Source organism: Protopterus annectens, chromosome 7.part0 (genome assembly GCF_019279795.1).
Source record: "Protopterus annectens isolate FY-2018-M chromosome 7.part0, PAN1.0, whole genome shotgun sequence".
Classification (NCBI taxonomy): Eukaryota; Metazoa; Chordata; order Ceratodontiformes; family Protopteridae; genus Protopterus; species Protopterus annectens.
Genome location: NC_056739.1, coordinates 1936025730 through 1936039429, shown reverse-complemented (window position 1 = coordinate 1936039429; position 13700 = coordinate 1936025730). Strand labels below are relative to the sequence as shown.

The window sequence follows — 13700 nt, the reverse complement described above, 5'->3', positions numbered from 1 at the left end:
GCATTACATTGATCAAAACTATGTACTGAGATCTAATTTTCTGAGTACTGGTTAAGAGTATAAAGTCTGGGATAAGCAATATATCAAGACATAGGAGAGACAGGCCAGGACTGTCTTCAGTCTTTTGTTCTGGCAATAGAGGAGTTGGGAGTTATGGTTTGATGCAAACTCTGGCAACAAGAGGCTGAGAAGTTTATTTATGATGTCTGCTGATTACTGCTAGCTGGTTGGAAATCAAATAGATAAGATAATTCAGTGTGTTCTATGTATATTTTGGGAATACAGGTTGATATCTGCCTTATCTGTGATAAAGAAAGAAATCTGTTGGTCAGGCTAGAGACCATTAGAGGTAGGGCCTTGTGTAGTTTCATACTTGAAGTCTCAATGGCTAAGTATTTGGTTTTGATGGTAGCACCATATGGGAGGATACACAAATAGGAAAGTAGCTCATTTAATTACTGACATATTAAAAGTCCAAGTCAAATTGTTGGGTAGAATTTCTACATTATTGTTTAATATTAGATTGTTTAAAACTATAATTTTACCCCAAATGTTATATATGATCCAGAACATTGCCTTGGCTCCAAGTTACCCTGACTAAATAGAACACATCTAAATGGGGAGGACGCTGCTAAATAGGTTATATACATTAATAAACTGGAGGGGAGAATGTCTTCCATACAAACGTACACCTTGGCCTTTAATATTTCATATTATGTAAAACTGATTTCATCAGCTTGGCTCATTGATTTTATTTATTTTATTTTATTTACAGTTTGCTTACAAGGGAAGAGCAGTGATTACAGTGAGGTCACCTGCATATTCAGGAAGTGGCTAGCAGAGTGGGAAAGAGAAGCTACTGAGAAGTGGGCACAATCCAAAGAAAGAAATCTAGTCTCATCCACCTGGGATTAGAGTTATGGGAGGTGACATACCTGAAATGAAAGAGGACTTCTTTTTTTAAGTATCGATCCTACTTGGAGAAGGAACTATCAGAAGGTGGATCTAATACATGCCAATTTGGAAGAGAAACTAGGCCACTCATTAGAGGTAGCAACAACCCACTATTAACTGATGAAGTACAGACTTATAACATCCACACATCTCTGATGAAAATTTCCAATTTGATGCCAATATAGCCCCCTAAGGTAAATGGGTATATAAGGTAAAACATAAGGAAGGTATGATTCATAAGCATGACAGAGAGTAGTGGTACAAAAGAATATCCAGGCAGCAGGGAGACAAAACAGGTATCTCTTACAAAAGGACAGTGACAAATGTTGACATGGGAATGGAGTATTAGGAAATGCACAAAACTCTGAGACACCTAAAAGTTCATCATTCAAGTGGAATAAATAAGTCTACATAAACTGCTTAGGCAAGGAAGAAAAGTGATAGCTATTTTGGAGTTACAGGGCTACGCATGCCAGTATGATGCATATGTTTTGGAACTGCCCTCAAAAGCAAAGTAGGTGGTCCCAGGACATCAGCATGCAGGACAACAGTATATATAGCAATACAAGAAAGTGAATAAAGGAGACCTGTAACTTGTGCATAAAGAACAAGAAAGAATTATAGAAGAAGACTCAGCTTGAGGTAAGGCCATTGTCAATGGTCATAAAATACATTATGGCTCTGGAATAAAACACTTGAATTCATCTATCATACACTTCTCAGCGAGTAGAATATATAATTTTTATTAACAGAATTATCTTTTCTCTTAACAGCAATGATTATAAAGAGCAGTTGTGTAGAGACTGTCACAAAGTATGCGATTTCTTTGGAATCCCACTGAGTATGTAATGCACTTGGTCTAGCACTCATGAGTATTAATTCAGAAAGTATGCAAGTTTTTTGGAATCCCACCGAGTATGTAATGTACTTGGTCTAGCACACACGAGTATTAATTCGGAAGGTATGCGATTTCGTTGTAATCCCACTGAGTTTGTAATGCACTTGGTCTTGCACACATGAGTATTAATTCAGAAAGTATGCGATTTCTTTGGAATATCACTGAGTATGTAGTAGTCAAGCACACGAGTATTAATTTGATATGTTACTCCATTGGTCTTATAGTCTTGGGATTCACAGTCCACTTCTTGATGTTATAAAGGAAGGAAAATGAAGCTGCACCAGAGGATACATCTATTGCTAACAATTGTTGTTATATAGCTATGACATTTAGATTTCTTTGTTTATAATGGATTAGCATACATTGGACGAAGCCTTCTGTAAATATTTAAATAGTTTAAATAGTTGATTTCTTTTTACTCTTGGTTCTAATTTGTAGACAATTAATACAAAGTATACAAATAATAAAGAGGTAAAGATACACCGCAACCTCATACAGGGATTCAGGGATAAATAAAGGACCACTTCTAAGAAAGGGTTATAAGTAACTGGATCATGATGCCAAATTAAATGGTTTACTCCAGGACTGTAAAGTGTTTCTTTCATTAGCAGATAGAACATAGTGACGGAAATAATTAATCAAAATTGGAACCAGATTGTTGTCGTACATTTCATAGTTTGCACTGAACTCAGAATGAGGAAAAGTTTGGTATTTCCTAGTAGCTTTGTATAGGTTCATAGGTAGGTATTAGGCTATCGGCCCTAGGGCCCATACAAGCCTAGCCAGAAAATATACCCTGGCTTTCGCCACCTAAGAAAATTATTTTCCTGTGCACCTGTCGAGCAGAGCCACAGAAGTGATCCCCGGGGTGAATTTCCCATTTCCCATCCAATCATCAAGATTTTTCTTGAAGAGTGCTAATGAGGAGCTCTGTTTGACATAGATAGGGCATTGGTTCTCATCTCTGCATTTTGCAAACTAAATAGGAGTAGAAAGTGACTTTTTTTTTTTTGGCAAAATGAAATGCATTAAGCATTATCTCTTCAAGTAATATGACAAGGGTCATGAAACAAATACTTTACCTGGAAAACATAAGCAATATTAAAAAAAAGAAGACAAAATGAAATAGTGGACTGAAGAAAGAAATATTTGAAATTAAAAGAACACGGCCCTCTCTCAAATATAAAAAATGGAGGGAAGTTAAAGGTCATTTTCTGCTAATGTCATACCAAAGACAATAGGCCACAAAACACTTGTTTCCATCAGAGACAAATTCGGTAATACTGTACACAGAGATATAAACTTATCTGTCTTCTATCACAAGACATGGCAGAGTGTTGCAAGACTAAAAATGATTATCCACTAGCTATTTTGATATCAGAGAGCCTGTTTGAGCTGCTTTGGTGGCATCATAAACAGTAGCTTGTTTTTAACAGAGCTGCACAGTGTAAAAGACATTAGTTGGCACTGAAATTACAAAGCATGTCCAGTAGGTGGTGGTGTTTGTTTATTAACCTACTAACAATTTCTAGGCTGTTTTTCAAAGCTTTGAGGCCTAAACAGGCACCTTTTAAAATAGCTTATGCTGTCATGGGGAAATTACACTATTTAACCAATTCAAGAAGTGTGCATAAGGTAAACACATTTTTCTTAATAGCATGAGTTGTGGTTTAACTGGATTTGCATAATATTTCACATTTCTTCATCTGCAATGCTTTTAAAGCAGTGTACACCTATGAAGAAGAAACAATTTATTTTCTTTAACACAGAATTTGTATAAATTATGTTAATACAAGGAATCACTGTGACTCAGACAACTCCAGCCTGAGATTCTCAGATTTTATACATCAATTTTTTTCCAGGTTTAAATGTCAGGAAAAACCATAGTAATGTGATTTTTTGGATCCCCTGAGTCCATAAATGTCAGACAGTGGCTAGATTAAAGGGCAACCCTTATATTAAGAGCACACAGAACTGCATGAGGTAATCCTTTGCATGTCTTTGACTTTGCAATGAGAGAAGGAGTCTGTTAAAGACACATTTCTTTGTAGTACTGTGCCACTATGAATGCAGAAAATGTATTAATTTCCCCTAATAGGATTGCGAAGTGTACCATATAATCAGATCCAAGAAGAGGGATGGTAAAGAAATTAATGACTGTGGTCACAATGAGAAAAAAATAATTTCAGCAGTCTAGGTAATATTAAATATCAAAATGATCTCATGGGATCTATAAGATAAAACAATAAGGATTCAAGGTAGCAACAGATAAGCACAGAAAAGTACCTGAATTATTACGATGACAAAATAAAGAGCACACGTCGGTGCATTTTAGGTAACACTTTGTATTTTCATAATACATGCTTCAACAGTTATACATTTATAAATGTATTGCTATTATTTGAAACTCACTTCTAAAATCTAATAATGAGATTTTTTTGAGTGTGTGTGTGTGTGTGTGTGTGTGTGTGTGTGTGTGTGTGTGTGTGTGTGCAATGTATTCCCTTATTAGAATGCCCTATAAATACTTTTTCAGTGTGGGCTAGTATGCACAGAGATTATGACCTCTGCAATGTGGTAAATGAGTCAAGAACAATACCCAAAGAAATTAAACTTGAGCTAGCTGAGACTGAAGTTGCATTTGAAGAAGTTAAACCTCAAAAGTTACATGAGCTGGGAGCTGTACTTAAAAAGGTTAAATGTATAGCTGAGTATCTTTGAAGTTCATGCAGTTACTTAGAGAATGGTGTGGTCATCACATACAGATACCTTTATAACTAGATCTGTCTGAATTTGAGCTCAGTTTTTCAGTTTGAGATTTTAACATTTTTTTTTTCACCCCACAGTTGCTACCAACTCTTTTCCCCATTCAACAGGTCTACCTCTGGGCTCAATCCAACCCATGTCTGGGGCTGGTGAGGAGACTGAGGACATTGCTGCACCATCATACTGCTGCCAGGGAGTGTGCCCTAACTCCCACACTCTGCAGATACTTTATCAGCTGTTGCCTTTGGGAAGTACATGCACACTTCTGCGTATGCGCAATCTCCCAACTAAGCAGCTCATTGCTTATGCAACAAGAAGCTGTCCAGGCGCTTAACTCTGTTTATTGCAGTGACCCTGGGCTGTTGTTCTCTGTCCAAGATGGGAGAACCAGTATTGGTCAGTCACTCCTATCCTCCCTGTAATCAAACATGGGTCATCTAACATGCAATAAAGTCTTTATCCCTCTGTGCTATTGGCCCATTCAGAGATTTTGTCTTTGAGCTCAGAAAAGCGATAGAATTTTAACCAAGATAGGAAGAGTTACTGTGAACTGCTGTGTGCTGCCTGGTTTGTGAAAGTTTAGTGGGAGAAAATCCCAGCTGTGTAACTGGGAAAGGGAACTATAAAAGGAAATAAGCTCCAATGTGCTGAGGAGGCAATTTTGGACTAGAATAAAAGGTTAGTGTTGGCTGAGAATCCTTAAATTCAGTTGACTTAGAGAGAGAAGGTATATGATTGAACTTGTCTGTGTTGTACTGACCAAGAAACCAACACATAGCAGACAGGTAAGTGAAGTCAAGTACACTTCAGAATCTGACAGTAAAAAAAATGCCTCTAAAGGAAACTTCTCTGTAACTTCCAGACACCAGAATAAGCTTCAGATTGTGAACTTCAAGGAAATGTAGTCAGTTTTATGTTTTGAAACTGATACTTGATTTATGTTTCTAAACTTAGTAATCAGCTGTTTAAGTTTCACTGAATTTCATTCATGTTAGCTGAAGAAATCCATTTTGGATTTTATTTAAAAGCGGTTATAAAATCCTGCTGTTTTCAGTTAATAGTTGGGGTTGGGAGGGTGGCATAATGGTTAAAGTGTTTGCCTTACAAACACAAGGTGCAGGATTTGAGTCTCACAAGGGATAATTGGCTAGGCTTAAAATGGCTCGCAAGAGCAGTTAACTTAGTATTAACCTATGACTAGTGAATGTCTTTCCTGTGAATTACTAGCATCAGTGTTAGGGAATTTTGAACACTCACTCAGCTGCCTCCACCCAAAGATAATTGTTTAAAAGGTACAGGCAATGATAAACTTTATATGATGAAGCTGTGCAATAACAGGCTATGTTGAATTTTTTTTTTGGGGGGGGCTGTAAACCAACAAACACTAGTGAATTTTGTGGACTGATTCTGAACTTGCAAGTCACTTTTGAGGCTTTTTTAGCCCTGATCAGCTGAAGTAAGTAAAGCACCTGGAACAATGGAGGAAACAACAGAAACACTTATTCAAGGTTTTGTTGTACATCTCGGATCATACCCAGTATATTTTTGTGTTTGTGAAATGAATACCTAGAAATTCACCTTTACAAAGAAGATTGAAAGGTGAATGTTGGCATCCTTGCTGAGAATAAAGTTGGCTAAGATCAGAGACATGATCATAATTGTTTATATTGTGTGGACCTTTATCTGTTCCGTGTACTACAAGTTAGAGTAGAAAAAAGGAAGTGTAGAAATGCAATGTTTTACCAGCTTTCAATGCCTTTGAAAGCTGGTAAAACACTTTGGCACTGTCAAAGATACCATCAGAAACTAAGTGCCCTTCTGAAGAATAAAGAGTGCTAAAGAGAAAGACTACAAGTGCTCAAGTCTCACACGTTCGAATATCACTGTTTTGAAGCAAGGGATTCAATCATCTTGTAGATTGTGTAGGCTTCTGCACACTTAGAAACTACAATAACAATGACTTTTTTATGCAAAACAGCAGTCAGGGAATTCAATATCAGGGGAATTGAACTCAACCACAATGAACCTCGTGTGAAGTTTACAGAAGCTGGTCGATGTGGTTTTGGAAGGTGCCGTGTAAGATGTATTAGCTTTCCTGTGTTGCATTGACAGAAACCAGAGTGGGAGCTGCCCAAACTATATAGAGATAAATGAAATGAACCTTAGAATTTGGAAATTGTTAAGAAGTTCCATGCAAAAGAAAATCATCTGCAACTGCCAGTCACCAGGGCAGAAATGCAGTTTGTGAACTCTGGAAAAAGTGCTGTATTTTTTGTTATGCAAGAGACCATGTATTTTTTTTTTTAGAACAGTGATAAACCTACTGATTTGCTGCTTAAGTTTCATTGAACTTTGGTACTTATAATAAATTAGGTAAGCCATTTGGGGGTTCACTTAAAACTATAGTAAAAGTATCACGTTCACACAGGATATTGACTATCAAATGTCTTTCCTGAAGGCTTCAAGTATTGACTATGTTACATTTCATATGGAAGAAAAACAAAGGTAACATATAAGGTTGTAGGACTGCCTTCACCTAATAGAAGGCACAGAGGTAGCAGTAAGTGAGTCAAAAAAGATGTTCAATCTCTCATCCTGGGGGAGGGAGGCAGTCTGTGCCCACTGCAATAAGCAGCATAGGACCTTGGGAACCTTAAGTGGTAATCCACCTAGTTGGGAGGTTGTGTATGCACAGAAACATACATGCACTTCCAAGGGATGACACTCATGACTTCCCAGATTTTTCCTCACAGCTCATGTAAACTTTGTCTTCTCTAACATCCTCTCCAATGTTGTATAAAATATCAGGAAATGTTTATAAAATTGAAAGTCCCATTTCCTTACTCCTTGAAAAATGTCCATGGTTATCTCACTGCATAACGCTCAGTGATAATCCTTGTCTTCATCAGTCTTCATCTTTCTGCTGTCTTGTCCCATCTTTCAAGATTCTTCTATCTATCTGTGCTCACCTTCTGCAATATCCACTCCCGCATCCTGTCTAAATCTCAACGAGGTTTTCATACTGACCTTGGCATTGAGACAGCCTTACTCTCAATCACACATTTTTACTAAATAAGCATTACTTAGGGCAAAGCAGTTTATCCTCCTTCATTGTCTTGCAGTTGAAATGTATTTGAACCTGTAATTTAGTGGTTCGCTGGTTATCTGTGCAGTAGGCCACAGATTTCAAGGTAGTCTTGTCTTAGCTCAGTACCTCTCCCTTTCCTCACTGACATTCCACATAGGAGAAATTGGTAGCTTTACACATTGGTAGCATTTATTAAGTGATGCAGTATAAGAAGGGTAAAATTAGAAGTAGTTAAAGTAATAACACAGAGATGCAAATTTTAACATATAAATAATATATACATTATTGACCTGGCAGAAACAATAAAAACAGAAAAAAAGCAGGGATGGCACTTAGATGGAGATGCTTTAACCATTGTCATGAAAGGAGAAGGCTGCATCATCTGTAAGTTTTTTTTTTGTTTGTTTACATCAGGAGGCTTATTTTAGAAAAGTCTCTTTCACCAATGGTGGTATTAAAATGGAATCTGGCAAGGAAGATGGTTTCTTCACTGTTCTCTCTAAGGGTGTACCTTCCAAAAATTTAGACTGGAACTAAGAACCCCCCCCCCCAACAGATGCTACCTCAGTGCAGAAGCATAGCTAGAGCAGGGCAAAGGGGACAACTGCCTAAGGTGCAAGGTGTTAGGGGGCACAATTGGCATTTGCCAGTGGAGCAATATTCAGTACTGCCATACTTACGGTACTACAGTAACTTTCTTAAAGCTTACTCTTAGTCTTTCACTTAATACCCTCTGCTGATTTACCCCGTGCATCCCTTTCTAATTGTAATTTTCCCCAGCTGCACCTTCCTGTTGCCCACACTATACCCTCTGCAACCTCTAATTTCTTTACTTTATATACAGTCATGCTCTTTGCTTACTCAAGTGATGCATACTGTACATACAGTGGAATGACACTGTATATAGTAAAATGTGATGTTATTCTAACCTTTTATTTGTCTTGTTTTTGTTAAAATTTAAGTTTGTTGTTTTACTTTCACTTATTTTTTTTTTTATCTATGTCTGTAACCCCAAGCTAAGCCCCAGGTAGATCAGTGTTCTACCCCTGCTAACAAATACATACATAAATATCTATCAATAAGTCAAGCAATAAATACATAAATAAAACTTTTATTCTACTTTGTAATGGCATCTGGTTGACTATTTCCATGTGCATGTCATTAGGTTGTAGTATTTGTTAACAATGATATGTATGCTTTATAGTTCTCTGCTCTGAATGCTAACTTCCACAATAATGGCTTAGTTTTCATTCTGCTCTTCCTTACAGGTTCCATTGCCTGCATGCACTTTCTTGGAAGACTGTGACAACATCTGTATGTAGGCAGATTTTACTTTAAACCGTGGAATGTGACAACATCTGTATGTAGGCAGACTTTACTTTTAACTACTGAGTGTGACAACATCTGTATGTAGACAAATCATACGTTTAACTGTGGAGTCTGTCAACATCTGTATGTAGACAGATTTTACTTTTAACTGTGGATTGTGACACCATCTGTATGTAGGTAGACTTTTACTTTTAACCACGGAGTGTGACAACATCTGTATGTAGGCAGATTTTACTTTTAACCATGGAGTGCGACAACATTTGTATGTAGGCAGATTTTACTTTTAACTTTGGAGTGCGACAACATCTGTATGTAGGCAGATTTTACTTTTAACCCTGGAGTCTGACTGACAACATCTGTATATATGCAGATTTAACTTTTAACAATGGATCTGACATATGCATGTAGGCACATTTTTACTTTTAATGTTAGAGTGTGACATTTGTATGTAGGCAGCTTTTACTTTTAACAATGGAATCTGACAACATCTGTATGTAAACATATTTTAGTAATGATACTAAATAAGATAAACATGCAACACAGCTATTTTCAAGATGCTAATCAACTAGTAGGAAGTACGTAGGGTAATCAGATCTAAGACAGGCCATGTGTGAAAGCTGCCATCATCCTTTTATACTTGCCATAGTTTGGAATGATTCCCCATGCCATTGCTGAAGCATAGATGCCACCAATCATCCAGAACATACACAGCCAGCTGAGATGCTCTCCTCGCTTCTCTCGAGCCAAAAATTCTGAGAAGTAGGGAAACACAATGGGAATCGAACCACCAATGCTACGAAAAAAGCACAACAGAAAATGTGAGCTTGGTTAGAAGGCGCATATTAATTAATAATATGCTTATTGCATCAAAAGTTTTCAGTTCATTTACAACCAAATCATAGGAAGAATGTTTTCATGCTCTGGTAATCGTAAAGACAAGTTACTGGCAATCATATACCAACTTTTATAATTTTACAATTAATATCTGTGACTTTACCTGAACATGCCTATTTACTTTTAACAATAAGTATGTTTTTCTACTACAGAATTCATTAAAACTATTTTTGTTGTTACTGTTGTCAGTGATCATGGTTTCAGATTCAGGCAGTCTCGCAACAGCCACCCAACTAGTGGGATAATTAGTATACAACAGGGTGCTGTTTTCTACTCTGTTTCATGTGGGAGGGAATGCAGCATAGACTGCTGTATTTCATTCACTCCGATGTAATAGGGCAGATGGAGAACTATGCAAGGAGGGAAAAACACCTCTGAGTAGACTATCACACGTAATTGCTCTGAACATGCTGTTAGCATTTTCATATGCCAGATGAACACTGGATGTGGTTCATCACCAAATGCCCCTGTCTTCGGCTTCTTACATTTCAGTAAAAACAGAAAGAAAGTCTCAGTCAAGCTAGAGTCTTCACTGTGTAGTGCCTTAAACCTCCTGTAGTAGAAGCCCATGGGATATAACCAAATAAGCCCTGAAGGACATACAGTATTTCAGCTACATGGCTTATGGGCATTCTTATCTTTTCAGAAAAGGCAACATCTGGCAAAGGAGATCATGCCTCCAAATCTAGCACAGCCCAAACTTATCTTCCTTACAAAATATAATACATTCCTAGCTGAGTTATAACACAATGACATAACACAGACTAAATCATTCTCTCTGTAGTCTTGTCACATTTTATATAAGCAACTTCATTTAACACTAACATTTCCATTTTAACTTTTTTAGTAGTAAAATTGTATTCATTGTTAGTAAAACAGAACATAGCAATGTGACCTATGCCCCCAGATTTGAAGAAAAAAAACACATTACTTATTTCCTTTTGTTTCATAGGATATGTTATTTCTTACTTCAGTTTCAGACTTAGAAGCAGATAAATCAGTATTAAATGTTGTGTCAATTAATAAGTATTCTACTAATGCTATTAGCTTATCAGATTTTTTTTGGGATCATTTGACAGCACCCACTATCTTACATTTCCAGGTAAAGCTCTTTTAAACTTATCTTTCATTTCAGTATGATTTTTTGGAGGGGGCTCTTTTCCCACAAAGCTATCCATCAGCTGACCACCATGCCTATTTTTGATCACTGCATCTACCTAACCCTTTATAATTCCAAAAACTAAATCCAGTTAGAGTTGGGTCCAGTGAGGCAATCAAGATATCCTGAGCACTTCTGCTATGGAAGTGTTTCTCCAGTTTTACTTCCCTATTGCTGTGCACATCCTGTAATACCCTAAGGGTGAGACATGCAATGTGCATTAGTGTCAGACTGCACCTCACTTCCATAATGGTCTGATATTGTCAGGATGTTCTGCTCACCTATAAGCAGCACTTCACAGAAATGAAACCATGATGGGTACTCTTGAGCTTGTGTCCCACCCTCCTTTCCCTGTCTGACAATCAAACTCATGCTACATGTGTTGTAGTCAAGAGGTTTGCCCCTCTATGCCACAGTGTTGGCTACTGCTAATGTTTCTAACATTGTCCCTTTACTGCTGCTCTCAGACTCTAGCCAAAGCTGTAACATATATGTTAGATCATGCCTCACTACCATTAATGGCTTATTTGCATTGAAAGCGTAGCCCCAGCAGCATTCCAGATGACTGGAGTTCGACTAGCAGCCCCAGCACTAGAAGAGCTAGGCAGGGAGGGGGAGGGGTAAAGGGCTGTGGATCACTCACCTCTCCAAAAGGGGGAAAGAGGAGTTATGCACACTTGGGGGCAAATCGGATAGTTCTAACATCCTGAAGGAGACCTGAAACCTTATTTGTCATGCCCAGGAATGGGTCAGGAATGTCTGGAATTCACCCCTTATTTCTTTGAAGTTGGACAGTCCTGGCAGTTATATTATTCTTGGTGTACTTGTATGATTTTTAGTCTACCCTCAGCTATAAAGCCACAGGTCATTGTAATAATATCTCCATGGTTGGGGCCATCAGGAAACCACAGGAGAAGCACAAACCATTAGGGCTCTATAGGAAAGTTGCAGCCAAAAATATACTTTGTACTTGGCAGTACAGGCACTGCGAAGTTCTGAAAAGTAATAAGTCTATGGCCAACTGTCCGTGCACACACCATGAGTGTTAATATCCAAGGAGTCTCTAAAGAAATAATAAAAGCATAGGTTTATTACTCATTTGTGAGCAAAAAGAAGACAACCAGAGTAAAAAAAGCAGCATACCTTAGCCAGTCAGAATTATTTGCAGGAGTCTTTTTCATTACATATTTTAGTCCCTCAAAACCTTCCACCTAGCATGTTGTATTTGAAAGTCCATTCAACTAGCCTGAATCATAGCTCTGCCCTCCAGAGTCTTCTTTATTACTTCTCAGATGAAGAACTGGCTTCCTGATTTTTCTGAACCAGGCTGCCCTCCATATAGCAGTAATGATCAGTTATTAACCTCATTGCTATTTAGCTAATATAGGGTGTAGTCTAGCTACCTGTGAGAATTTCCCCACAATATACATTAAAACATATATGTTATAGTATACGCTGAAACATATTTTTAAAGGCGCATTACTCTTTTCCAAAACCATGTTACACTATATGTGTGCTCGCTCTCATGTGTGTATAGGGGGAGAGAGGCAGACAGACAGACAGAGAGAGACCTATATATAGAGTGACTTTAAAAATATATATGGATGCACACACACACACACACACACACACACACACACACACACACACACACACACACACACACACACACACACAGAAACATTTCATATGCAATTATGTTTTCAACAACCAGGCCATATATATATATATATATATATATATATATATATATATATATATATATATATATATATATATATATATATATATATATATATATATAGTGAGATATAGATTGATAGATGCTTTGTCTTCCACATATGCAGGTGTATACACAGAGACACAGAAGCCAGTGCCCCCCATTCTCATCTTCAGGTTATAGGTGTCAGAAGAGTGCCTAGTACAGCATAAGTGGAAGTACTCTCTAAGATGATTTTGAGCCTGGCATCCCATCATTGCCACACTTTTCTGTCCAGTAACTTTGCAGTTGATTCTTGATGCACTTTCTGAGTACATCCACCTCAACATGATCCATCTTTAGGTGTGTTCTACCTCTCAAAGGGAAAATGTGTCTTGCACCCATCAGTGTTAGCAGCTTCCTATGCCACTCTCGCATGGAATTGTTGGTTCCAGAATTCAACTTTTCTACTGATTGGCTACAGACCATACTGCAATCATATAGGCTAGGTGGTGGGCTGTACTCCCTTGCTTTGTTTACACCCTTCTTCAGTAAGCAAGTGATGTACCACTACTCAAACCATTCAACTGCAGGTCTCAGGTTCTCCTTTTTAATTTCTTCTAATCTTCTGAGTTTCTAATAATGATGGGACCCCATTCCTAAGTAAGGGTACAATTAGAGTTAATGAAATTAGTATTGTTTCAGTCTTTGAAGTTAGCAAGGAGGACTCTTCTCAGCTCCCACAATGTGCTCAGCATTGCCTCTTTCTGTAATTCATATAAAGTTACATGTTTTGGTAGCATATCCAAATACAACTGTAATTTTTTTTATTAAATCCATTGCAATTTGTACTAACTGTCTGGGTATCTTTCTTCCACATTGCCCTAGTTTCTATCTGAAAATCCTGATATTG

At 37.6% G+C, this 13700-nt stretch overlaps 1 protein-coding gene across 3 annotated transcripts in view; it reads right to left on the bottom strand.

Annotated features, from left to right (window-relative positions):
* Positions 1–13700, bottom strand: part of SV2B (synaptic vesicle glycoprotein 2B) — a 1975281-nt gene that overhangs the window by 484153 nt on the left and 1477428 nt on the right. For all 3 annotated transcript variants that reach the window (XM_044078366.1, XM_044078367.1, XM_044078368.1), the window contains one exon: positions 9677–9828. In XM_044078366.1, coding sequence (XP_043934301.1) covers positions 9677–9828 — 152 coding nt within the window. The remainder of the gene's footprint in view (positions 1–9676; positions 9829–13700) is intronic.